The 26,647-nt window shown below is 46.7% G+C and overlaps 1 protein-coding gene across 1 annotated transcript in view; it reads left to right on the plus strand.

Annotated features, from left to right (window-relative positions):
- The window catches only part of GFOD2 (glucose-fructose oxidoreductase domain containing 2), a 67,629-nt gene that overhangs the window by 26,039 nt on the left and 14,943 nt on the right, over positions 1 to 26,647 (plus strand). The window contains exon 2 of the mRNA XM_019535534.1: positions 15,430 to 15,771. Coding sequence (XP_019391079.1) covers positions 15,513 to 15,771 — 259 coding nt within the window. The 5' untranslated portion in view covers positions 15,430 to 15,512. The remainder of the gene's footprint in view (positions 1 to 15,429; positions 15,772 to 26,647) is intronic.

Below are 26,647 nucleotides of genomic sequence, written 5' to 3' on the forward strand. Positions count from 1 at the left end.
GAGCTTCTAAAGGCAATGCAAAACTCAAGAAAATAAGATTAAGGCAATAGGTAAAAGTCTGTTTCCATGTTATTTACCTAATATGAACCTGGTATTTATGCCGTTTGCATAATAGAGTCCCACCCACTGGGCTGCAGAGGTGGCTCCTGCCCATGTCCAGCCAGCCCCATGCCCACTGTGGGTATACAAATCGGGGGGAGGAGGGGCACATGCCATAACCCCACCCCCTGCCCCATACACAGGGGGGCTGGGGATATGGGGGGCAGTAGGTAGGTCAGGAGTGAGGGGTATCCAGGGGGCAGAGTCTGTGGGTTGGGAGTGAGGGAAACTGGCAAGACCAGGGGGCTGTCTTCTACATGTACTATTTACAGGGTTGGGACTGGGAACAAATGTTGTTCCCAAATTTGTAAACAAATGTTTACCAATGGGTCCTGGTACAAAAAAGGTTGATAATCACTGCCTTAAACTCACTGTGTCAATTCTAATATTATAAAAGTATCTGTCTTTCTGTCTGTCATGCTTTATTTGCACTCTGATTGGCTGTCTCAGCAGCCAATCAGAGTGCCGTACATGGATGGGGACAGACAACGGAGCACCGCCATGACAGTGGGAACTGAGGGGCTGGAGGGGAGGGGGAGAGCAGCCCCAACCCAAAGTGGTGGGGGCAGGGAACGGCCCAGGCCCCAGCCCTGGCCTGAAGTGGTGGGGGAGGCAGGGAGGGGCCCTGAGGCCAGAAATGGTGATTTAAGTTTAAAGCTTTGTGGACTATTGGCTTTTGTATAGCAAACCAACTCAAGCTCTTTTTTTCAGCAGGTGAAGTCCTGTGCAGAGTTTGTCTCACATGTTTTTCTATCTGATTTTGGCAAAATGCAGGCTAAAATCTGACCCTCTCCATATAGTTGGCATCTGTGCTTTTTAAGGGTGTTGCTTTGGATTGAAAGAAGTGCTGTAAACTTGCTTAAAGATGAGGCATCATTAGGCAACCATTGATAGTAGGCATAAATCCTCTGGATCACAGTGTATGCATAAAAGGTATAGTCAGGTGATTACACAAAGACTTTTGATGCATACATCTAGGCAAAAGTATGGGGGAGTGAATGCTGCCCAAGACCTGTCATCCCTCCCTTTAGACCATTGAGACAGAATCCAAAGGCCAGACTGAGTCCAGACAGTCAGTGTCTAGAAGGTTATAGCTTCTGCAATAGAGCAACAAATAAAAACTGCTGCTGACTGCCTAGTGCCTCAGCAAGGGCATGTTTCTGTCTGTCAGGGTGATGGACCTCTAGCCTTTCTCCAACCAAGGTGCCATCATTGGCAGTCCCTCTCAGTTGACAATGATAGTCTTCCATGATTGCCTTATCTGTGGGTCTGAAAATGACCAGTCCTGGGCCATTTTGAGCCAGATTGCCAATCTGGGATCAATAGGTTTTACTGCAACTTGGGCACATGTTTTTGTGCAGGGTGGGTGGCTCTGGATTCTTGATTCAGCCCATGACGCCCTGTTTCTGCCATTTCTACTTGTCTGTCTCCTGTTGTCATGAGGTTTTAAAGTACTAAAATCTTTGCAGCAGACTCTTCCGCCATTTGGAGCAGCCCTGGGCGATAGTCTCCCATCAGTTGATGTCAATGTGGCATTTTTTCAAGTTATCCTTGAGGACATCCTTGAAGCATTTTCTCTGCCCCCCTCTTCAGTTTATGCCTTGACTGAACTTAGAGAATAAAACTTATTTTGGGAGTTTGGAGTCGGACATCCAGACGAAGTGACTGGCCCAGCAAAGTTGAGGTTGGATGATCATTACCCTGATGCTTGTGGTTGGTACGCCTGTCTCCCCACTGGAGTCAGAGGATCTTCCACATGCAGTATTGATAGTACTTTTCCAGTGAGATGAGGTCTCTCGTGTCCACATAGTCCACATCTGAGCTCCATACAGTAAGGTACGGATCCCAACTGCTTGATAAACCATGAGCTTACTTTTGAATCTGATGTGAAATCTTTGAACACTGGTTTCTTCAGGCATTAGAAGGCTGCATTTGAACATGCAAGGAGATGTTGGATTTTTTTATCGATATCGGCTTTCTGTGAGAGAGAGCCTCTGAGGTATGGGAAATACTCACCATTCTCCAGAGTCCCACTGTAAATCTGAATTAGCGGAGTTGGGGACTGCTCATTAAGATCTTGTTGATAGAGGATGTTAGTCTTCTCAATGTTAAGTATCAGTCCCATTTTCTTGTATGCCTCAGTAAAGATGTCAATGATTGCTTAAAGATCTGCTTCTGTGTGAGCACACAATACAACATCATCAGTGTACTGGAGCTCGATGATTGAAGTTGGGGGTAGTCTTGGTTTTGGCTCAAAGTCAGCTGAGATTTAAACAGTTTACCATCCATTCAGTAATTTAGCATCACTCCAACTGGAAGCTTGTTGGTGTAGCATCACAGTAAGGAATCTCAAGAAGAGTGTTGGAGAGATGATGCAGCCTTTCTTAACTCCAGTCTTGCCCTTAAAGGGATCTGTGATAGATCCATTATTGAGAACCACCACTTGCATTACTAAAAACCACCACTTACCATGGAGCAGGCAAAGAATGATAACAAATTTTGGTGAGCATCCATACTTCAGAAGGATCCTCCTTCACAGCGCTTCTCAGTTGACATGGTGGAAAGCTTTCATGAGGTCAAAGAAGGCCATGTAGAGAAGCTTGTTGTTCACAGCGCTCTTCCTGCAGCTGGTGACCAGCGAAAATTGTATCACTTGTGCCTCCTGATGTCCTAACCTACACTGAGCTTCTGGGAGGAGCTCTTCAAAAAGTGGAAGGAGACAGTTCAGGAGGGTTCTTGCAGTGGTCTTTCTTGTGGTGGACAGCAAGGTGATCCCTCTGTCTTTTCTGCAGTTAGACCGGTCTCGTTTCTTGAAGAGTCACAACCATGGCATCCCTGAGGTTGTCTGGGATTTCCTCATCATTCCAGATCCTTAAGGTGAGGGCTTGGAGCTGTGATATGAACTCCTTGTCCTCTCTGTTTGAAGATTTTGGCAAGGATCCATCTGCTCCAGATGCCTTGGTGTTCTTAATTTGCTTGATGGTTTTCCTTACCTTGTGAAGGTTGCACGGTTTCCAGGATCGTCCCTGACTGGGTGTTGTGGGATGGAGTTGAGAAAATTCTCATCAACAGTCTTGACTGAGAAGGTCTTCAAAATGCTCCTTCCAGCCGGCATTGATGGTTCACCTTTTCTTAATCAGGTTTCCTCCATCCTTAGGTTTCAATGGGGTTGGTCCCTGAGGGCATCTTTACATGTGCTCCAGGGTTAGGGTGGAGGTGCTTTAATTAGAGCAGCTCCAAGAGCCACTCTCATTATAAAGTGCCAACTTTTTTCAAGTGCAGGACACTGAATACAAGTCATGCAACTTGTATTCAGTGTCCTGCACTTGAAAATGGTGGTAGGATGCTTTAACAAAGCTTGTTAAACAAAGACTTCTTATTCCAGAGAAATTCAAGGAACCCATCACCAAGTATTTCCTCCACAAGCCCCACTGTTGCAGTAGACCTGTTTGTATTTCATAGGTGGAAAATGTCTTTGAAAAGCAGGTGGAAATGAAGTTTCCCCATTAAATGGGAAACTCTGCTTTTCAGCCAGCTCTTATTTTGCAAAGTGCCTTAAGGTCTAAGGGCAAAAACCTCAAGGAAGTTCTGGATAGTGTTATTTCTCCAAGTCTGACTTCAGAGGGTTAGAAACCAGCCTAGTCCCTGGCAGACAGATGCTGTGATCTGGGGGCCTGTCCACACCTGCCCAGCCAGTGCTGACTGGCAGCCTGTTGGTGCTGAGTTTTGGGAGTAAACAGCTCCATCACGTGACCCTTTATGAAGGGTCAGTGGAGGTGAATGGGTTGTCATTATATGGTGAAGGGAATCAGAATCAAGACTGGAACATGTTTTTTCCTTTTGTAATTACATGTGTTTGCTTTGCCATACATTTCTGTAAAGAATTGTTTTGATCATACTTTCGTTAGGAATGGGAGTTGGGGCTGTTGTTTAAAAAAGTAATCTCAGTTACTGTCTGGTGTCATGTTAAAGGATACAAAATCCATTGATGTTCCTCCCTTGGAGTATTTTTGAGCTATTTCATCACTAAGTAGAATACTGCAGATAAAACTTGGCTTTGAAAACAGGATGATCAGTAATGTGTAAATTTAATTTTTTTTGAGGCTGTAGCTGTCTTTGATTATATGCCAACTATCTTTCTCAGGAGATGCTGACGTGTCTCTTTTGGCTTAAATTCAAGAAGCAGCTACCGTTTTTAAGACTTGGCAGGTGTGGCATTGGTCTCTGGGCAGGCCGCAGGGATTCTGGTTTTCTCGGATTTAAAAAAAAAAAAATTGCAGATTCTCTAATAAAAAAAAAATAAATCACAAATTCTCTGATAACCCCAAAATCTGTAATTAAAATTAAAGGCCCCTCACAGTCCCACCTGGCCCCCCAGAACAGCCTCACAGCCCTACTGGTGCCCTCCTTCCCCCCCAGCAGCTGCCTGGCCCTGCTTGTGTCCTTTGTCCCTCACGCACAGCCCCTGCCCCCCCCAGCGCTGTCGGAGGGGGCCCCCAGCTGCCAGGGCTACAGGGCCAGGGACCCAGGTCTGCAGCCCCCTGTCCCCAGCAGAAGGCAGTTGCTACAGAAGGAGCCCGGAGCTGGCACCCCTCTGCTGTGGGTTCAGGTGGGGACAGGGCCAGCTCCCAGCTGCAGCTCCCAGGGAGTAGGAGGGACCCATGCTGTCCTACCCTAGATCTGTGCTGGGGACAGGTGCATGCTGCGGGCTTGTGCTCCCTGCCCTGATGCTGTCCCCTGGGGCCTCTGCAGCACAGCGTGTGACCTGGTGCAGCAGGGCACAGTGGTGCCACACAGGAAAGCTGCGTGCCCCTGTGAGCTCTGCTCTGCACTGGTGACACTTCCCCAGCGCACGCAGGCAGCAGTGAGAGGGCACAACCCTGCACCACTGCCCGTGCTGCGCACGCGTGCTGGGGAAGTGTCACCAGGACAGCATGGAGCTCATAGGGGCAAGCAGCTTTCCTACACGGCCCCCGCCTGTGCCTCGCCATGCCAGGTCGCACACGCTGCGCTATGGAGGCCCCGGGGGAGGGCAGCAGGGTGAGGAGCACAAGTCTGCAGCACGCCCACACCCCCCACACAGATCTGTGGGGCATAGGTCCCCCCTGTTCCCCAGGAGCGCATGCTGTGGTGGGGAGCCAGACCCATTCCTGCCCCTATATAAGCCACCTGTGGCCTCATCCTGCTCCTTGCCAGGGCTCTGAGGCTGCACATTATGGCCCTGGGCCCCAAGACCCACACACTGTGCAGCAGCCCCAGCTTTGTCCTACTCTCTCCCTATGGGGGCTTCAATCCCCTCCCTGATTTACTTGCTGGAGCTGCTATCCAGGCTGCCTGGGGCTATATGGCACCCACTGCCTGACTGCCCTGCTCCAGCTCCTTCCCAGCCCCCTACAGGCTGGAACAGTGCCAGCCTACAGAGGGTTCACTGCAAAACTACAAAATCCATGGGTTTCTCTGCTAAAATGAGAAATCCACATTTTACTCAAGTAAAGGGGGAAATCCACGGTTTACTGTGTTTTCCCATGGGAAACTGAAAACCCAGATCCTTGAACATGAGGCATAATGAGAGTATTTGGAGACTAAAAGTTTAATTTATAGAACTGTATGTCCCCAGCAATGCCATGCCCCCTAGCAGGGTGGAAGCATATAATTTGGTGCTTACAAGTTAATCAGCCTTTACAACAGCCTGTGGAGAAAACAACTTGAATAAAGCTTTGGGGTATCTATTGTATAGTTCAGAGTAGTGTTAGATATGCTACCATATAGTCATTTAATCAAAAAAGTTTTATAAATCAAGCAGTGAGATAATGCTGTTGGTTTATCCCCCATGGTCTGAGACTACAGCATAATTGCATTCTCAGTGAACATGTATGAACAAGTCCTGTTTGTTTGGCCTCATGTGTCATTAATAAAGTTCGCAGATAGTTTAAAAATGCTAAAGATTGTATTTGCTTTATTTCTTCATTTTTCCCCTCTGAGTTTCCACTTATCAACTTTTATCTGAAATCTTGTCCCTAGGTATGAGGAAAGTTGGGGCCTGTAATCTATATAGGCTGCATTTCTCCTAAGGAGAAGGGCAAATAATCTGTTCTATTTTATGCAAAGTATTGTGCATGTCTTGCAGAATAGACAAATTGCCATCATAATCCTCACCTGGGCATAGCCTTAAGCCACTGTTTAAATAGTGAATACTTTGGCAAACGTGAAAATGATTCTCTCCTGTATTTAAGCAGGTTGGTCAAATTTTGGTTCATCGGGAATGCCAGTATCTTATTAAATTAAAGGTAGTTTATTATTTGGAATGAGTTACAACTTGAAGAATAGATGGATATAGTAACTGCAATACAATGAAGAGTACATGCCAGCTCTTCAAACCCTGCTTTTCACAAACTCCTTGTAAGAAACAGCCTATGCCACCAAGCCTCTCTTTACTGTTCTATGGCTTGTCCACTGGGGACAGACTAGGACAGGGGTGGGCAATTATTTTGGGCAAAGGGCTGCTTACTGAGTTTCAGCAAGCCACCGAGGGCTGCATGACGGGCAGCCCAGGGCAGATTAATACTAATTTTCTAAATTTCTAGGGGACCCACAGGCTGGATAGATTGGCCTGAAGGGCTGCATCTGGCCCCTGGGCTGCGTTTTGCCCACCCCTGGACTAGGATTTGCCCCAGGATAACTTTACATCCTTGCAAGTCTTAGTTCTACTTGCCCATTCCAGGTCTTGCAGTTCCAGCAGAGGAAGTTTTGCCAGTTTGAGACACAACCCTATGGTTTGTATAAAATTAAAGATCCCCTCTTCTGCAAAAGAAGCAACTATAATTTGTTTTGAAAATTACCTTTACAACCAGCAATCAGTAAGATAAAATAGAAAAAGGGCTTATTTACACAGACAGTGTAAATCGCCTAAATGAGCAGCTGTAGGATGTCGAGACAGAATACATGAAAAATAACCAGAAAAAATAGTTAGCTCTCACCCTGCATTCCTTAGTAAAACACAGCATATAACTTGACCAATGGGACTGTCTCCCTTTCTGTTGCTAGTTTCCCACAAGCCTCTTTTCAGCTTGCAATGCTGGTTGTTCAAGTTTATAGTTCCAGGGTATAGATAATCTCAAGGCTAGGACTCTCTAGACCATATTTGCCTCAAATGGCACTTTTTCAGAACCATAATGTTATCTACCCACCTACATTTTTCTATTCAATCGTCAGGAAGCATGTGTACATTATGGAGAAGACTATTCTCTCTTCAGGGGGTGGCCAGGTGATATTCCTAATTTTATAGTGATAGTCAAAACCTATAGAAATATTTGCATCCTTCATAAATATTGATCCCTAATTGAATTTTCTTGGTTCACAATTATACAGGGGTGAAAAATGCAACCATTCCCTAACCACGTGCAGAGGTTGTTTCCATGTATTTGTCTCCTGAGAATGCATTCCTTTTGCTAAGGGCTTTCCCTATAAACTGTAAGCAATTGTTTAGGATGGTGCCTCGATCCAAGTATACATTGTCAATGTTTAAAGTAACTTCAGGTGCATTTTTCAGAGATTAGGATTTTCTCTAAAGTGTGAATCAGAGAGAAGTCTACCCTGGGGACATTCCTGGCATATGGGTTAGCAATTACGTAACTATTTCCAATTACTCTCTAACATTACGAAAAGCATAGTAAATATTGTAGTTCATATAAACATAAAATGGATAACACTGACCATAGCTTAATATTAGGTGTAAACAGAAACCAGAAAATATCTCAATAAGTTAGCTTCAGAGAAAATACTATACCTGACACTACCATCCCCAAAATTAATCTGGTTAGGGAATGGTTCCTGACCGTAGGCTTCTCTGCTTCCTGCTTGTTTGCTGATGCAAAAATCTAGCATAACTTCTCATCAGTTTACTTTAGAAATCATAATGTGATTTTTAAGGGTAGTCAGGATGACAAATAGAAAAATCAGAACTGAAGGGATGAATAGCAGGCACGTCTACACAAAGTGCTACGGCGCTGTGGCATCCATTGGCAAAAATCAGTTTTATTTAAAAAGCATAGATTGGGGTTGCGTCTTAAGTTTCAAGTAATATAAGCCTTCCTAGATCTTTGTAACAAGCTCTGTTAGTTTTTGCTCTTTCACTACTTAATCATCAAAGGTTGTGATGTTCTTTCTACCCCACACTACTTCTCTCCTTCAAACCACAGCCCTGGCAAACATAGGAACACAGTTACATTCCCATTATTTAACTACCAACTGGATACAAGGCATTTTTGACCTACAAAAGTTAACCATAAGGAATCATGAAATGGACAGTGTTTCCTATCAATAAAAAGAAATCTTTATAAACATCCTTGAAAGGCCTTTGTCGCCAGGCTCTTCTGGCAGGCATATGTTTAATACTGGATATCTGTCAACTCTTGAATGAAATTGCAAGTAAGCCTTGCTTCTTTACGGAAAAAAGCAAATAAATATGCTCCTGCGAGAACAAGGTGACTTTTCATAGTCTTCATAGACATTTATATAAATCTAACAAACAGTTTATTTGGTGCTGGGATTACTGTGCTATTGCTCTGAATTATATTTTACCTTTTCATAATGGACATACCCCGAGACTCCAGTCAGAACTGAGCCATTCATACTTGACAATATATAAACGGGCAAAATCTGGCCCGTGAGCAGAACCTGGCCCACCCCTTTTAGAGGGGCCCTGCGGCCAGGTAGAAAGAAAATTATTACCAGCCTGTGGCTGCCTGTCTGAAATCTTATGGGGGGTATCAGCTGCAGCATCACCTCAGGCTCTGGCTGTGAAGCAGCCAGCCCCAGCCTGCCCTGCCCTGCTCTACAGAAGCTTCTGCCTGGCAACCTTGTGGCTGTTCCCCAGCCCTCCCTCCATCTGAGAGCAGAGCTTCAGGGAAGAAGGGCCCCAGGGACTCCTGTGGGGAGAAAGTTGGGGCGGTGGGGGAATGCAGGTGATTGCCCTGCTCCATGCAGCTTGTGGGACTCTTGGCAGAAGCCAAACACCATCAGGCTGATGCTAGGAGCCCCACACAGAGGCATGGAACTGGCTTAGCCTGATGACGTGGGACTCCCCACAGCTCTTGGCACTCCAGCTGGGAAGCAAGCACTGCCGGGCCAGGCTGGCTCCATGCCACCATGTGCATATTGAGGGGAACCGTGCACCATCGGGCTGAGCCTGGCAGGCTCTGTGCCTCCATGTGCAACTCCCCACTGCAGTGCCATGGGCCCCACATGGAGGCACAGAACTGGCCCAGCCCAATGCTGGGAGTTATGTGCCATTGACTCAGGCTGGGCTGGCTCCATGCTGCCATGTGCAGGTCACAGCATTGCAGCTGGGAACTGCGTGCCACCGGGCCAGGCTGGCTTCATGCTGCTACGTGCGGGTTCTAGCATTGCAGCTGGGAACCCTGTGCCATCTGGCTGGGCCGGGCTAGCTCTGTGCTGCCACATTCAGCTCCCTGGATTCATCTGGAGCTGTGCACCACCGGGGGGCTCTACCTGGAGTGGGCCAGGAATGCCCTGAGGGTTTGCTGCTTGTGCCACCAGAGAAAGGCTATGCACCACGGAGGGGGGTCCCACACCAACCCACACACCCCACCTAACCACATGCACTCCTACACTCTCCTCCACAAATCCTGCACACACCCCCACATCTATCTGCCTTCACACAATGTGTAAGAGTAGGATTTTATTTTGAGGTAATACGCAATCACCTCTATACACTGTACTAGGGGTTGTCAACCGGGGGTACTTGGACCAGTCCTAGGGGGTACACATGGGAGGATGGGGACAGAGCAATGACGCCTCCAGGGGCAGGGCTAGGGCACCAGCGCCCCTCTGCGGGGTGGGGAAGCTCACATGCGGCGACTGCTGTCACCACACCAGCCTGGTGGGCTTTCTCCATCCTGCTCCTGGGAGTCAGCAGCACTGTCCCCACCCACCTATGCACTGTCCCCACCTCCCCTCTCTGTGTCTAGCTGCATGCTACCCCCCACCCCCTGCTCGGCCTCTGGCCGCCTACTACCACCTCCCTCCACTCCCCCTTCCCTACTCGGCATCCAGACACCAGGGGTACTTAGGCTAAAAAAAAGGTTGAAAACCTGTGCACTATGCAAACGCACGTAAATCAGGACACACACATTTTTTGAAATAAGACTTTAAAATGTTATAGTAGATGTATGATTTTTAGTATATGACTTGGTTTTTTTCCAGTTCCAAGATGGCAACTCTCCTTCCCCTGCCCCACCAAAAGGAGGCAGGGGGATGTCCAGTGGCACGGGGATTTCCAGGGGCAGGGAGATGTCTGGTGGCAAAGGGTCAGGGGTTAGGGGTGGGACTTCTGATCCCAAGATGGCAATCAGGGATCAGGGCACCTGTCAAGGGTCTGGGCTACCTTTGCAGCCTTTGACAGCTCAGAAGTCATTAAGCAGCCCACCAGCTGAAATAATTACCCACCTCTGATATGTAATCTTGTATAGCTACCCAGTTCCTACCCTGAAGAGCTTAAGTGTTGCATAATGACCAATCTCATTTCCTTTTAAGACCAGGTGACCTATCACCTGGACAAGGAAGAAGAGATTTATGTCATATATCTTGACTTCAAAAAAGCTTTTGATCTGGTATCCCATGATCACCTCGTGGTGAAACTGGCCAATTGTGGCCTTGGGTCCACCACGATCCTCTGGCTGGGAAATTGGCTCCGTGGTCGGACCCAGAGGGTAGTAATTGATGGAAGTCACTCATCATGGTGTCCTGCGACCAGTGGGGTCCCCCTAGGCTCTTATAAGTTTATCAGGTTGACCACCAGGATCTGGGGGAACGTTTGTTCACCACAGCGCCCCAAGGGATGACGAGGTTGAACAGTCACAAACTACTACAAGACCGTTTCAGGCTGGACATAAGGAAGAATTTCTTTACTGTCCGAGCCCCCAAGGGCTGGAACAGCCTGCCATCGGAGGTGGTTCAAGCACCTACATTGAACACCTTCAAGAGCAAATTGGATGCTTATCTTGCTGGGATCCTATGACCCCAGCTGACTTCCTGATCTTCTGAGGTCCCTTCCAGCCCAAATGTCTATGAAATCTATGAAATAATAACATACAAGAACTTTGACGTCTTAATGGATTGACTCATTTACATGTTATCATACATCATAAAACTACAATACCTTTCTCTTTTACTTTCCTAAATATATTGTAACTTACAGCATAATTTTTTTTTTTTTTTTAGGAGGGAAGGTCTGTACCATATATTGTAAGTGGTGCTTTACTCAATCTCTTACCAAAAAGACTGTTTTTTTTGTTGGTGATAGAATAGTTTGTTCGTTTTTTTCCCCAAGACCACAATATAATATTGCTGTTTGACCTGTTGGTATTGTTAAGCTCTGGCAATAATGTTTTTGAAAACCTCTGTTTTCTTCCTAGAAGTAAGATCTCTTTTGCTCTTTGAAAATTGAAAAGTGAACTTAAATATTCCTTTTTATAAAGCCAAATAACCTTTAGGAACTTAGTTAAGTGGACACTGGGATAATTTTGTAAAATGAGAGAAACCATATTTCTTTTTGTGACTTGGGAACAGTTTTCCATTGGCTCCTGTAGAGTCAATTACAGAGATGATATAGAAGGCTTCCTCTTTGACTTCTGAGTCTTTGTCTCCCTAGCTTAACAGTAAAAGGAGAGACATGTTGTTTGCTTTTTTGTTTTTGTTTAAAAAAGGAAAGATTTCTAAACAAACTGTAAAGAGAGAAGCTGGCTGTAATGAATTGTATTGATAAGAGAAACACAAATACACACTTATCTTAACTTCGAAAGCCAAGAATGTTGTAAATTAGTAAATCTATATTGAAAAGAAATCACAATAACAGACAGGTGAACTAAATGGATTTGATGTAGTAACAAGTATAATTAGGGGCCTACTCAACTTGAAGGCAGGCAACTGATTTCCTGGGCAGATCACAGGGCTGGCCACCATTTTCACAGGCTTATCACAATGGGACATGCTTCTGGCTGCAATGCCCCATTGGCCCCCCCTACCGCTGGTTAGTGGAAAGGCTGCCTGTCATGCAGCCATGTCCCTTGCCATCAAGTGGTGGAGAGGAGCAAGCCACATGACAGGCAGCCTGCTCAGCCCATCAGCAGCAAAGGGTGGGGGCAGCAGCCATCTTGCCTGCTCCCCTTCATGCCAGCAGGCCCCCTCTTCCCTTACCCCTTGGCAGGCTGTGTGGCTGGGAGGACTGCTGGCTCCCACTGGGAAGCCAGCATTTTATTTTTAATAAGTCTGCTGCTGCCCCCCCCCGGTGTTTTGCAGATACCACCCAATTTCGTGATTTCTGCAAAATCATGATTTGAGTAGGTTCTTAAGTTTAATGCAGTAGCATGGGGATCAAAGGAAGTGGTCTCAAGTTAGAATTTTTCTGTAAAGGAAGTTTCTTGAAATTCAGATAACGACAATAGAGGCATAATTGATAGCCTTCCTTACACTATACAGAACAGTAGTTGACAGCAGTTTGTTTTATGGTTTTTCTTTTAGCAGAAGATTGGAATAAACCTGCTGAGGTCTGAGGGAGTCTGGTACACGACTCAGCTGCTGTCATTGCCAAGCCTGCTTCTTGTGGCCATGGTACAGTTGAAGCCATCTGTCACTAGAATGCCACCAAAGCCCTCCAACTTTGTGGGTCAGAGCCAATGGTTGTTATGGCCTGTGGGCCATAAGTTGCCAGCCCGAGATGTACAGGTTTCCCTCACTTTATGCTGTACATGCATTCCTGGAAAATGGCGCATAACTCAAATTCGCATAAAGGGAGCCCACTTTACAATGTAACAAATAGGGATACGTTCCAGGACCTCAACTGTACTGACCCCCAGACCCATTTCTACCACTTTTACAAGACAGTTTTGGTACTCGCCAACAGCAGGCAGTACACACAAGTACAGGGTGACTGTGAATGTTACCATAATGGGGATGGCAACTACAGAAACAGGTGTTGCAGACAGTGGGCAAGGAGCAGAAATCCACAAAGGAGACTATATTTTGGTGCGCATCACTCCCACGATGCACCGCACAAAGCAGCTGACTGCAGACCTCTACCACACAGATTGCATAAGAGTGAATTTACCTCTCATATAACAAATTTTTGGCATAAAAAGAGTCATTGCATAAGAGTGAATTTGCACATACAGAACCCGCATAAAGTGAGGGAAACCTGTAAAAGAACTTTCTACACACAATCCCATTGCTTTTGTTGGGAATATGTAAGGAATAAGATGTTAGTCAATGTGAGTAAAGGTTGCAGACTATCTGTCAATAAATATTTGTTCCGTTTAGGCAAGTCTTATGTATTTTTCAGTATGCTTACATAATTTAATAAAAATATAGCTACAAAAGAGAGTTTGGGAAGATCATCAGTTTCTAGGTTTGCTTCTGCTTTGACTTTAAAAAAGTCACACTTACAACTTGTACAAAAAAAGCTGTGTTGCTTAAATAGGGCCACAAGATAAAAGTTCAAAGGACTTATTCACAGCTGAAGTGATTTCTTCAAGCCCTTTTTTTTTTTTTTTTTTTACTTAAGATTAGTTAATGTCTATAAACTGTCCAAGGTAGAAAAATCATGAAGACAAGGCACTGTAATAGCTTTACCAAGTAGTAAATTTAGTGATCTACCGTTATCTTGATGGAAAAGTCTTTTTTCTTTCTTTTAGCTGTGAAGGCAAGTCCCTAAAGAGTAAACCCATTGATTGGTACATTGCCAGTAATTGCCTCTTAGAAAGCAGATGTCAGTTCATGAGGAGTTGGCAAAAAAGAAAAAAATGGTGATCAAATGTATTGTTTATGGTTAATGTATTAATATTCTGTTAAGATATAGCAATGGAAAACTTAAGCTACAGTGTATGTGAAGAAATTAAAATGTGGCAACCTTGTATGAAATAGGTAGGTACCTACCTAATATGCAGAGGCTGCCCCCAATTTCACAGGCAGGATGCAAGCTAAGCAGCCATTTCACAGGCGGAGCATGGTGCCTCCCTCCACCTCTTATTGACTGAGTGGCCCCGCCCCTCACTGTTGATTAGCTGTGGGGGCTGCCTGTTGTGGCCCCATCCCTTGCCACTAATTGCCTGCCAGGACTCTCCATCGTGCAGCCCTGCCCCTCACTGCTGATTGGTGGGGAGGGGTGGGGCCACATGAGTGGCAGCCCTCACAGCCAATCAGTGGGCAGGGGCAGAGACAACAGCCATCTTGCCCACAGCCCTTTGAGTGGGCAGCTCCTCTTTTCCCCTTCCCCACTGCTGCAGTGTGCTGAGGGCTGCTGTCTCTCTCTGAGGAGATGGCTTTTCATTTTGGTAAGTTCCTCCCCTCCTCCCCCCCCCTGCAGATTTCATAGGCAAAATCGCAAATTCGGTAGATCCCTAGAAGTAGGTTGTTGCTGTTCATAAAATGGAACTGTTTCCAGCACTGAAGATGAAGAGTTTGGATTTTATTAAACACATATTTAATATTTTAATATTTAATATTTAATGATTCACATGTATTTAGTGAATCAGTAATATTAATTTTTGTAATTAAAATAAATGTTTAATCAATAATAGTATACGACTTGTTTCTCCTGTTTTTTAACTACTTGTACCCCAGCAGATTAAGTGTGTGAATAAAAAAATCTGTTTAAAAAAAAAAAAAAAAGTCATGCAGTCTTTGCAAATAAATACTTAAAAAAAAATTATGGAAAGTATATTGAATAAAATATTCTCTATGTTCTAATAAACCTAAAATTTAATATACCATGTTACCAATGACACTGGAGCAAATTTAAGAGATGGTCATGGGTAATGTAAAAGTTTAAGAATGAACATTGTCAGAAGTCAGTTTTGGTGTGAAGTATTTTGCCATAGGTAGATCTCAGGAATAGAGATTATCCATTAGTTTGACCATCATAGAGAGACCCAGTCTGACGTTATACAAGATAACTATTTGGGAAGTGTCTTATTCAGAAAAAGTGTTAACTTTTTTGTGGTCCTAGCGGCCTGCTTTGATGCTGAAAACCAATGTCTAAACTTGCTCAATTGGCTCCCTTCCAAATCAAGATGGAGGGCCATTTTCAAAGACATATAGCCTCTAGCAATGCACATTTGCATCAAACACAAGGGCATCTATAGATCTTCTAGCATGCTCTGCTTTTACTGCTCTGTCTTATGTTTAGTTCATATCGTGAGTATTTGAAAATGTCTAGTTAAGACACTACAGTGGTAGAGAGGGTGGTGTTTAGTAACATTCTTTGGATGTGGAAACATACTCTTTGCTAATGTCCATTATTAACCTTTGTTTTAGAAGCTGTGGTTGAAATGGAGCACTGAGGAGCTTGACCTTCTGTTTGTGGTCTGCATGTGGACACTAATGCCTGAATAAACACAATGAAAATGCTACCTGGAGTGGGTGTTTTTGGGACTGGCAGCACTGCCCGAGTACTGGTACCTTTGCTAAGAGCTGAAGGTTTCTCCATTGAAGCACTTTGGGGGAAGACTGAAGAAGAAGCAAAGCAGCTGGCAGAGGAAATGAACATTTCCTTCTACACAAGTCGGACTGATGATGTCTTGCTGCATCAGGATGTAGATCTGGTTTGCATCAACATTCCTCCACCACTAACTCGGCAGATTGCTGTGAAAGCCCTAGGTACGGTGTTTTCTTCTTGGAGTCAGAGCAAAAGTTGTTTGGACTATAGAAAAATGCTCATAGATTTCAATGTGAAGCTATTATCTTGTTCCTGTATTAGTTGCTAGTACTATAACGCAACATTCTAAATGGTATTGTATTTGCTACTGATAATTAAGGTTATCTAGCATTTCCTATTACGAACTTATTTAATTATAAATAGGGATCTACCAAAGTCATGATTTCACAGATTTTGTGAAATCAGATAATACCCATGAAATCCACTTGAGGGGGGGGAGGGGGCGGAAATTTACTGAAAAGATGATGCATACTCGAAGAACTGCCAGCAAGATGACTGCTGCCTCAGCCCCTTGCCACTGATTGGGTGCGAGGGCTACCTGTCATGTGGCCCCATCCCTTGCCAACAAGCAGTGGTGAGGATGAAAGGAGCTGAGGGTCCTTTGCCACATGACGAGCAGCCCTCCAGCCAATCAGTGGTGAGGGATGGAGCCATATGACAGGCATCCCTTGCCACCAATCAGCAGTGAGAGGCAGGGCCACAGCCCCCTCGTGGTGCCCCCTGGTCTCACTGTCTTCCTTCTGCTCCCTCCCAGTTCCCTGCAATGTTGTAACCAAACGTTGCATAACTTTAAATTAATATGTTCTCTAATAGGTCAGCAACATAATAATGAAACGTTAACCAGGATGATAAGTGAGGAGTTCCTGTATCTGTATGCCACTTTTTTATCCCAGAGGGTTTGAAATCACCTCATAATTTCTATTTTATCATCCATAACTGAAATGGTGCCATCTTTTCAATGGATAAAGGCTGTTCTAAGAGCCTACAGATGTACCTCAGTTGAAACTAGGAAGCAGAATCCATCCTATTCTGGTGATATGACTAGGTAACTTAAAGTACAAATAGATATAGTCCTTGTGCTGCCACAAAAAAATTATGGCAGCATAAGTTGTAAGTAAACAGACATCCTAGCCTTTTTGCTGCTCTCCAAGTGCCCCAAAATGTTTCTTTTATTAGACCAGCTAAATAGTTGGGGAAAATGTTCTTTATAAGCTTTCAGGCACAAACACCCTTCTTCAGGCATAGGGAGAGTGCTGGTGTTTGTGAGCTCTCCTGAGTGCGTCTGTTCCACCCAGGAGAGCACACAAACACCAGCAGACTCTTCCCATGCCTGAAGAAGGGTGTTTGTGCTTGAAAGCTTGCAAAGAATAATAGTTCCAACTATTTAGTTGGTCTAATAAAAGATAGTAGTAGTAGTTTGGGGTCAGAAGGGACCTGAACAGATCATCTAGTCTGACCCCCCGCCACTGGCAGGAGCACACGCTGGGATCACATGACTCCAGACAGGTGTTCGTCCAACCTCCTTTCTGAATTTACCCAAGGTAGGAGTGAGGTCCACTTCCCTAGGAAGTTGGTTCCAGATCATAGCCACCCTAACGGTGAAATAGTGCCTCCTAATCTCTAACCTGAATCTGTTCTTCAGCAGCTTCTGGCCATTGTTCCTTGTCACTCCAGGTGCTGCTGGGGGGAATAGGACCCTTTATATTTGCTGCTGATCTTCCCTAATGAGTTTTTAGGCAGCCACCAATTGCCCCCTCAGCCTCCACTTGCTTAGGCTGAACAGGTTCAGGTCCCTCAGCCTCTCCTCACAGGGCCTGCCCTGTTGCCCTCCAACCAAGAGGGTGGCCCTCCTCTGAACCCTCTCAAGGTAGGCCACATCCTCCTTAAAGTGCAGTGCCCAGAACTGGACACAGTACTCCAATTGTGGCCTGACCAATGTCGCATACAGGTGGAGTATCACCTCTCTGGACCTGCTTGAGATGCATCTTTGGATGCACGACAAGGTGCGGTTGACTCTGCTGGCTGTGGTCTGGCATTGGCAGCTCATGTTCATCTTGGAGTCAATAATGACTCCAAGATCCCTTTCTGCCTCTGTGGTCACAAGGGGGGAGCTCCCCAGCCTGTAGGTATGCTGTGGATTCCTTCTCCCCAGGTGCAGCACCCTGCATTTATCTACATTGAACCCCATCCTGTTACCATCTGCCCACTTCTGTAGTCTGTCTAAATCTAATTGCAGCCTCTCTCTCCCTTCAAGCATGCCTACCTACACCCCACATCTTGGTGTCATCAGCAAACTTGGACAACATGTTTTCCACCCCCTTGTCCAAATTGCTGATGAAGATGTTGAACAGTGTAGGCCCCAGGACCAAGCCCTGAGGGACCCCACTGCTCACATCCCGCCAGGTCAAGTTTGACCCCCACCACCACTCTCTGGATGTGCCCCATCAGACAATTTTTTGACCGATCCAACTGTGTAGGTATCAATGCCACACTCGCTCAATTTATTAATGAGAGTGGGGTGAGAGACGGGTCAAAGGCCTTCTTAAAGTCCAGAAAGACTATGTCCATGGCAACACAGTCATCCAGGGATTTAGTTACCTGGTCGTAAAAGGCCATCAGGTTGGTCTGGCAGGACCTGCCTTTGATGAACCCATGTTCATTTCCCCTGGGCATGATCTATCCTGCTTGCCCCTCACAGATGTGCTCCTTGATAATTTTTTCAAGGATTTTCCCCAAGACTGATGTGAGGCTTATGGGCCTATAGTTTCCAGCTGGGGCAGGGTGGGGTGCAAGACCAAGCTACGGGTGGTTCATCCAGGGGGTGGAGAGTAGAGGTGGACCAATAGATTGGTCCAATACCAGATGGGCACCAATATAAAGAAAACTGACAATCGGAAATCGGCCTATTGTGGCTGATAATTTGGCCGATAAATGCCCGATGCATGCGTGCACCTGCAACGCAGCATGTAGGCAGCGAGGAGCACAGCTCAGCAGCATGGTGAGCTGCATCCAGCTGGTAAGTCTGTTGTGGTGGAAGCAGGGGGGGGCAGATCAAGGCTCCTGCAGTGAGGGAGGGAGTGTGGCTGGGACTGGGGCAGGAGATGCCCGGCCAGGGCGGGGTGCAGGAGAGAGCCACAGCTCACTGGGGGAGGGGGAAGGGGGGGCCACTCCCACCGCTTCATGCACCCTGGGAGCACATGGGTGGAGGGTGCCCCCTGTATCTGTGTGGGGTGGGGCAGGCTGCAGCTGTGGGCAGGGCTTAGGCCAAATTGTGCTCAGGGTAGGCAGTAGTGGTAGGAGGGACATTTGGGAGGGGCTATGGTGAATTTTGGGGTGGCTGCAGCCCACCCAAAGTGCAGCCTGACCCAACCCCCACTAGGAAGAGCCCAGTGCCACCCCAACCCACAGCTGCAGCTCACCCCACCCCACACATCCAGCGAGCACCGGCCCTCTATGCCATTCTGGGGTGTGCGCAGCGGCAGGAGCTGCCCCCTCCCCGCACCTCCCGGATGAGCTGCAGCTCCATCCCATGCCCTGCCTCAGCCCCAGCCTTATCCCTGGCCATAACCCTAGCCCCAACGCCACTCTGTCCCTCACCGCAGGGACCTCAATCTGCCCCTTCCCTTCCCCTTCCCTGTCCCCTTCCACCACAACAGACTTAACTGCTGGACACTGCTCTTCAAGCTGCCAGGCTGCAGATCAGTATCGGTTGATATGACTCCTTAAAAATCAGCTATCGGTATTGGCCCCAAAAATCTCTATTGATACACCCCTAGTGGAGAGTGGGGTGGCAGCTTCCGCTGCTGCGCAACTCCCCGGGGGAGGCACAGGGAGCATGTGAGCCCTGGATCTATGCACAGGGTGAGGGGCTGCACTGACTTTTTCCTGGGGGTGGGGGTTGGTTTGGTGGGCAGTGGTTCTGCTGGGAGTGGGGAACTACAGGGAATTTGGGGGGGGCTTTGCCCACCCTATAGCCTCCATTCCCAGCACCACCTGCCTGCATACCCCAAACATAGCCCCGGCCCAGCCCAGCCCCTTCCAGAAAGAGGCCAGCACAGCCCCTGGCCCTGAACAGCCCTACCTTCACCCTAAACACAGATCCAGGGAGCACATGTACCCTGTGCCTACCCTGGGGAAAGCGCATAGCAGTGGCAGCCACCCTCCTCCCTCCTTACCCACCATGCCCCCTGGACAAGCTGCCCATGGTTCCATCCTGTGCTCTGCCCCACTCCAGCTGGCCTGTGCCTGCCTCCGCTCCCCTCCTTCCCTCACAGTGGGGGACTCGATTGGAGGCCCCCCCATGCCCCTTCCCTCCCACAGACTTGTCTTTGAGAAGGTGGGGGCTGACACAGCTGAGATTGCAAGGAGAAAGCATGTTTCATGAATGATAGAAAATGATGGTTAGAAGGGACCTCAGGGGGTCATCGAGTCCAACCCCCTGCTCAAAGCAGGGCCATCCCCAACTAGATCATCCCAGTCAAAGTTTTGTCTAGCCAGGTCTTTAAAACCTTGAGGGATGGAGATTCCTCCACTGCTCTGGGTAACCTGTTCCAGTGCTTCACTACCTTCCTAGTGAGAGAGTTTTTCCTAATATGTAACCTAAACTTCTTGATGCAACTTGAGACTGTTGCTCCTTGTTCTGTCATCTGCCACCACCTGAGAACAGTCTAGCTCCATCCTCTTTCAAACCCCGCTTCAGGTAATTGAAGGCTGCTATTAAATCTCACCTAAATCTTCTCTTTTGCAGACTAAAAAAGCTCAGTTCCTTCAACCTCTCATCAAAAGTCATGTGCCCAAGACTGTTTTCATTGCTGTTCACTGGACTCTGCAGCCCGTCTACATTCTTTCTGTAGTGAGGGGCCCAAAACCAGACATAGGACTCCAGATGCGGCTTCACCAGTGCTGACTAGATGGGGAATAATCATTTAACTCAATCTGCTGGCAACACTCCTACCAATACAGCCCAGTATGCTATTAGCCTTCTTCACAACAAGGGCACATTGTTGGCTTCTATTCAGGTTCTTGTCCATTGTAACCCCTCAGGTCCTTTTCTCCAGAGCTTCTGCCTAGCCCGTCAGTTCCCAGCCTATACTGGTGCATGGGATTGTTCTGTTTGAAGTGCAGGACTTTGCACTTGTCTGTATTGAACCGCATGAGATTTCTTTTGGTTCAGTCCCCCAATTTGTCTAGATCTCTCTGAATCCTAGCCCTACCCTCCAGCGTATTTATTACATCTCCCAGCTTGGTGCCATCTGCAGACTTGCTGAAGATGCACTCTATGCCATCTTCCAGGTCATTGATGAAGATATTGAAAAAAATCCACTTGATACTGGCTGCCATCTAGACATAGAATTTCATTGACTACTACCCTCTGAGTCTGATGGACCAGCTAGTTTTCTGTCCACCTTACAATTCATTCATCCAACCCATACTTCCTTAGCTTGCCTGCAAGAATGTTGTGGGAGACCATATCAAAAGCCTTGCTAAAGTCAAGGGACACCATATATACTGGTGTTCCCACATCCACAGTCAGTCATCGCATCGTAGAAGGCAACCAGGTTAGTCAGGCATTAATTTGCCATTGGTGAATCCATGTTGACTGTTCCTAATCACCTTCTCCAAGTGCTTAGAAATGGATTCCTTAAGGATCTGCTCCATGATTTTTCCAGTGACTGAGGTGAAGCTGACTGACCAGTGTGTAGTTTCCTGGATCTTAAATATGGGCACTATATTTGCCTTTTTCCAGTCATCTGGGACCTTTCCCAATCCCCGTGAGTTTTCAAAGATGATGGCCAGCAGCTCTGCAGTCACATCAGCCAACCCCCTCAGCACCCTCTGGTGTATCCTGTCTGGCCCCATGGACTTGTATATGTTCAGCTTTTCTAAATAGTCCCTAATCTGTTCTTTTGCCACAGTTGGCTGGTCACTTCCTCCCCAAACTGTGCTTTCAGGTGCAATAGTCTGGGAGCTTACTTTGCCTGTGAAGACTGACGTGGAATAGGCATTGAATATTTCAGCTGTTTGTACATCCTCTGTCACTAGGTTGCCTCCCCCATTCAGTAAGGGACTCACACTTTCTCTGATCCTCCTCTTGTTACTGACATACTTGTAGAAACCCTTCTTGTTACCCTTCACTTCCCTTTCTAGCTGCAACTCTGATTGTACTTTGGCCTTCCTGACTTCATCCCTGCATGCCTGAGTAATACTCTTATACTCCTCCCTAGTTTTTTGTCCAAGTTTTCACTTCTTATAAGCTTCCTTTTTGTTGTTTAGTTTACTGAAGCGTTCCTTGCTAAGCCACACTGGTCTTCTGCCATATTTGCTAGTCTTCCTGCACGTTGGGATTGATTATTTTTGCGCCCTCAGTAAGGTTTCTTTAAAACACAACAGCCTCCCCTGTTGCCCACTCCTGGTTGCATTTCCTTCAGGTCAGCCACTTCCTCACTTACCTCAGGGCTTCGGTCTCAATCCCCAACCCACCCTAGTTTAAAGTCGTGCTCATTAGGTTAATGAGCCTATCTGTGAAGATGTTTTTCCCTCTCTTTGTCAAGTGGATCCCATCTCTTCCTAGCAGTCCTTCTTGGAACATCACCCTGTGGTCAAAGAAGTCAAAGCCCTGCTGGCAACATCACCTGCACAGTCATGCATTGATCTGCAAAATATGCCCACTCCTGTCCAGGCACTTTCCCTTGACCAGAAGGATTGATTCAGTACCTTTAATCTTAAATGGCCTGCTATTGTTTCTGCTTTCCTGTTTTGGTGCCTAGTGAACTCTTATTTCTGTAGCAGGAAATATGCTGGTATTTGTGTCTTATCTCCTGGTGTCAGTGACGGCTTATTTAAAGCACCAAAGCTCAATACAGGTGCTCTTTCTGGGGTCTTGAGCATTAGTGCTGCCTGTTATACTTTCTGTGTGTAGAAGCTGTCTAAACTAGGAGACTTTACTGTGATAGGAGGAAGGAAACTAAATGTGCAAAAGATGATCTTATTAACAGGTTGGATTTGAGTGATACAGTGGAAAGTCCAAGGAGGGAGTTTCTGAGTAAACCCTTCTCCATTTATTTTCCCCTCATTCATGAATCCTCACATGTATTTCCAAATTGTTGACTGTGAAGAATCTGTTAGATTCCCTGTGGATACGGTCTGAAGGGTCCAGGAAGTACAGCTGAATGGGTCTGGAGCATCTTGCACAGTGACTGTTCTGGGTTTACCCTTGCAGCATGCTGCATTAATCATTTTAATATTCTTTCTAATTTTTTTGACAATGTCTTGCTATCTCTAAATATCTGTGAAATAGGGAGCAGATGAGTTTTGACATCAGATTTCATAACCTTCCTGAAATTAAAAGGTTTGTTTCCAGACATTTTCTTGGTCTATCTCTATTTCAAGCAGCTCTTCTGTATATGAAGCAATTATCTCCAGCAATTTTCTCCATTGAAGCTCAGCTGAAACATATTCATCATTCTTTTTAACAAGATACTCTATCTGCAGTGAGCCAGAAACTTACACAAACAGAGCCAGAATAGCTAAACTCTTCAAAGCATTACAAAGGAACTGAATTATTTCTAACTGTTGCCACAGATCAAAGGAAGACTAATTATTTTTGTTATTCTTTTGGGAGAGGATCCTCTTACATTTTTGTGTCCTGACCATATATTTTAATCAAGGACCAGAGCAAGCAGAAACATAACTTCCACATGAAGATCAAATGGGGTTCTAGAGCTGATTTGCTGTGGTTTGCCCTTTGAGCAATTGTGGCTAGGTACTTTCTCAGTTGGTACATATACTTAAATGTGTCTGAAGTTGGGGACTTTTAGATAGCTAATCACAGATATACCCTACAGCTATTTGCTCTGCACTGAGCAGTGGTGTGTACCTTCTCCACCTCCAGTTGCTCACATCTACCTCTCTGGTTAAAGTAGTAGTTTGCTATATATGTTTAGACTGCAGGAAGCTGTTGCTCCAGTTGGTTTTACTACAGTAAAAGCTATGTTAACTGGCATTTTGCTAACTGGAATACTCTATTAACTGGAATTTCCAATATCCCTCAATACAAATCCTCACTTCAGCAACAGAATCTTTGCTGAGTCTATCGGCATTCACATCAAGTATTTACACTACAAGTATAGCACTGTCTTCCGTATAACTCTCAGATAACCAGAATTTTTAGATAACCGGCACCCCTTTACCCCATTTATACGGATAACAAAGCTTTTACTGTATTTTAGATAGATTTGGTAGTTAATAACATGGAACTGGGAGGGTCTTTCTGGGTCACTGAGTCCAGTCCCTCCTTCTACAGGCAATTATGTAATAAAATCCTGTTTGCAAACTTCTCATGCTCCATAATAAAACTAGTTGGGTTCCTTTCCCAAACTTGCTAGCCTCACTGCTCTGAGGGTTAGAAAAGCTCTAATTTCCAGCCTAAATTTTATTCCTGACTGGTTTTTATTAATTTGTTCTGGTGTCAACATTCTTATGTGGTTCTTTGCCATCCCTGGTGTTTACTTCTGATGTTATTTCTAGATAGCAATCATATTCCCTCTGAGCCTTCATTTTGGGAGGATAAGCAAGCCAAGCTCATTGAATCTCTGCTTATTCAATAGACTGTCCATTTTCCTTATTGTTCTAGTCCAGGGACGTGCAAAATATAGCCCACGGGCCAGATATGTCCTGCCAAGCACTTTCATTCGGCTCGCAGCGCCCAGCAACAAATTGTGCCCCACCAAGCCCTTCTGTCCACAAAGGTGGGAGCAAGGCGCCCATGTGTACACACCTGCACCCCCAAACATACCCTATTGTACTTCGCTCCCATGCTTGTGGGTAGAAGGGCTTGGCCAGCACGCAGCTTCTGGGTGGTGCAGTGGCGGCGGCTGCTGCAGCAGCTCCCAAGGACCTGCCCCACTTCCCTGGTCTCCTGCCGGATCCAGGCAGCAGATAGGGAAGCAGTGGGGGTAGGGGTGGAGCTGCACCTGGGTGGGAGCGCAGAATGTGGGGCTGGTGGCAGTGTGGACTCCGTGCCCAAGGGTCTGGTAGCAGCGCAGGGCTCAGGTGGGCAGTGTGAGGAGGGTTGGGGGTGGGGATCTGGAAGGCAGTGGCAACGGCAGCAGCGGCAGGTGGGAGCGCTAAGGTTGCTTGTGCCCAGCACAGACACCTGACAGGGTGCAGCTCTGGCCAATTCTGCACATCACAGTGAGGGGCGCCGCATTCACTGGGCAGTCTGTATTGCCAGCACTCCCTGCTGCACAAGTGCAACACTTGCACTTGTGCCGCACAGGAGGGGAGCCCCAGGTGCCTTCCCCTTTGGAGCAGGAAAGGCAGCCAGCTCCAGTGTCTGGAGCTTCTCTCCCATGCTTGGCAAGTGCGGGGAGTGGCAGTGATACAAACTGCATGGTGGAGGCTGCGCCCCTCACCATGATATGCAGCACTAGCTAAAACTGCGCCCTGCCAGGTATGAATACCTTGAGTGCCTCCACATGCTGCTGCTGTGCCATGGGAGGAGTGTAGGGGGTTCCCCACAACCCCCCCTCCCACATATACCCTATGCCCCCAACACACAGCCACACCCCCTCACAACCTCCCACACCCTACCAAAGACACATACCCACACCCCACCACACATACACACCCCTACTTCCACACCCTACCAAAGACCACCCCCCACAATATACAAGACTAAGAATTTTATTTCTGAGTTATTATGCAGTCCCTTCTATAGACAGTACACAAGCACAAATCATGATAAAAATAATTTTTGTGATAAAATTATAATGTTATAGTAGGTGTTTGATTTTTAATGTATGATTTGTTTTTTTTCTAGTTCTAAGATGGCAACCCCCCGCTCCCAAAAGTAGCATTTCTGAGGGGGCAAAGGGAGGGATTTCCAGTGGCAAAGAGAAGGGGTTTGGGGTGAGACTTCTGGGCCCAAGGTGGTGACCGGGGGCAGGGCAAATGTCAAGGGGTGAGACTACCTATGTGGCCCTTGACAGTTCATGAAAACTTATTAAGCCTCCCTCCACCCAAAATAATTGCTCACCCCTGTTTTAGTGTCTGCACCAGTTAAAAAGACTAGTGGTTGCTGCATGTCCATTTCATAAACCCCAAGGATATGGAAGTGAGACTTCAGATCTGCCTGTTCGGGAAGTCTATGGCATGCCTTGGACATGCCTTCTAGGAACATAAAAGCAGACCAAACTTGCAGATCTTGAGACCTGTCAAACTGATATGGAATCACCTTTTCATGAAATAAAGGGAAGTCCAGGGCAAATCCTGACTGAAAAAGTCTTCCTTATGTCTAAGGCTTCACAGGCCCAGTGGTTCTAGATGAAGCCCATTCATCTTCAGTGCCAGTAACCTGGTGTTGAGGTACCAAGGAAAGAAACTGATACTCATGACACTTCAGAAAGCCCTGTCCTTACCCCAGGGCTCTGCTTCCTCAATTTTTGATGCTCTGGCATACTGATTACCAGAAAGACTGTCTTAGCAGCAATTGCCTTGTTTCACTGTGCAGCACTGATTGGGATGCCTGGGCCTCACTCGCAGGCCTCAGAATAACCAACAGCCCTTACCAGTTTCATGATGTTGGCAGACATAGTTACAGTGCAGGAACTGCTTACCACAGGGGCAGGTAAAATACACCCCATGGGCCAGATCTGGCCCACCAGGCCATTCTATCTGGGCCACGGGGCTCCTGAAAAAATAAATTAATATTTATTTGCTCCTGGCTGCCTGTCAAAGCTGACAGGAGGCAGGGCCAGTAGGACCCAGTGGGAGCTCTCAGCAAACCTGAGCAGCCCAGCCTCACCCCACCCCCAGCCATTTCACTCTTTTCCTGCCCCCACCCTGCTCTGGTACCACATGGCTCCTAGCTGCATCGTCAGGCTGGGGAGCGTGGGTCCTGGCCTGTGTGTGTGTTTGCACGCGCGCAGCCAGGGGCAGCGTGTGTGTGTGTGTGTGTGTGTGTGTGTGTTCCCACCCACACACCCCACCGTACATGTGCACCTCCCCCTCGCACTGTCATAGATGCAGAACCCCACA

The sequence above is a fragment of the Crocodylus porosus genome, unplaced genomic scaffold (assembly GCF_001723895.1).
Source record: "Crocodylus porosus isolate Cpor-Errol unplaced genomic scaffold, CroPor_comp1, whole genome shotgun sequence".
In the NCBI taxonomy this organism is placed as follows: domain Eukaryota; kingdom Metazoa; phylum Chordata; order Crocodylia; family Crocodylidae; genus Crocodylus; species Crocodylus porosus.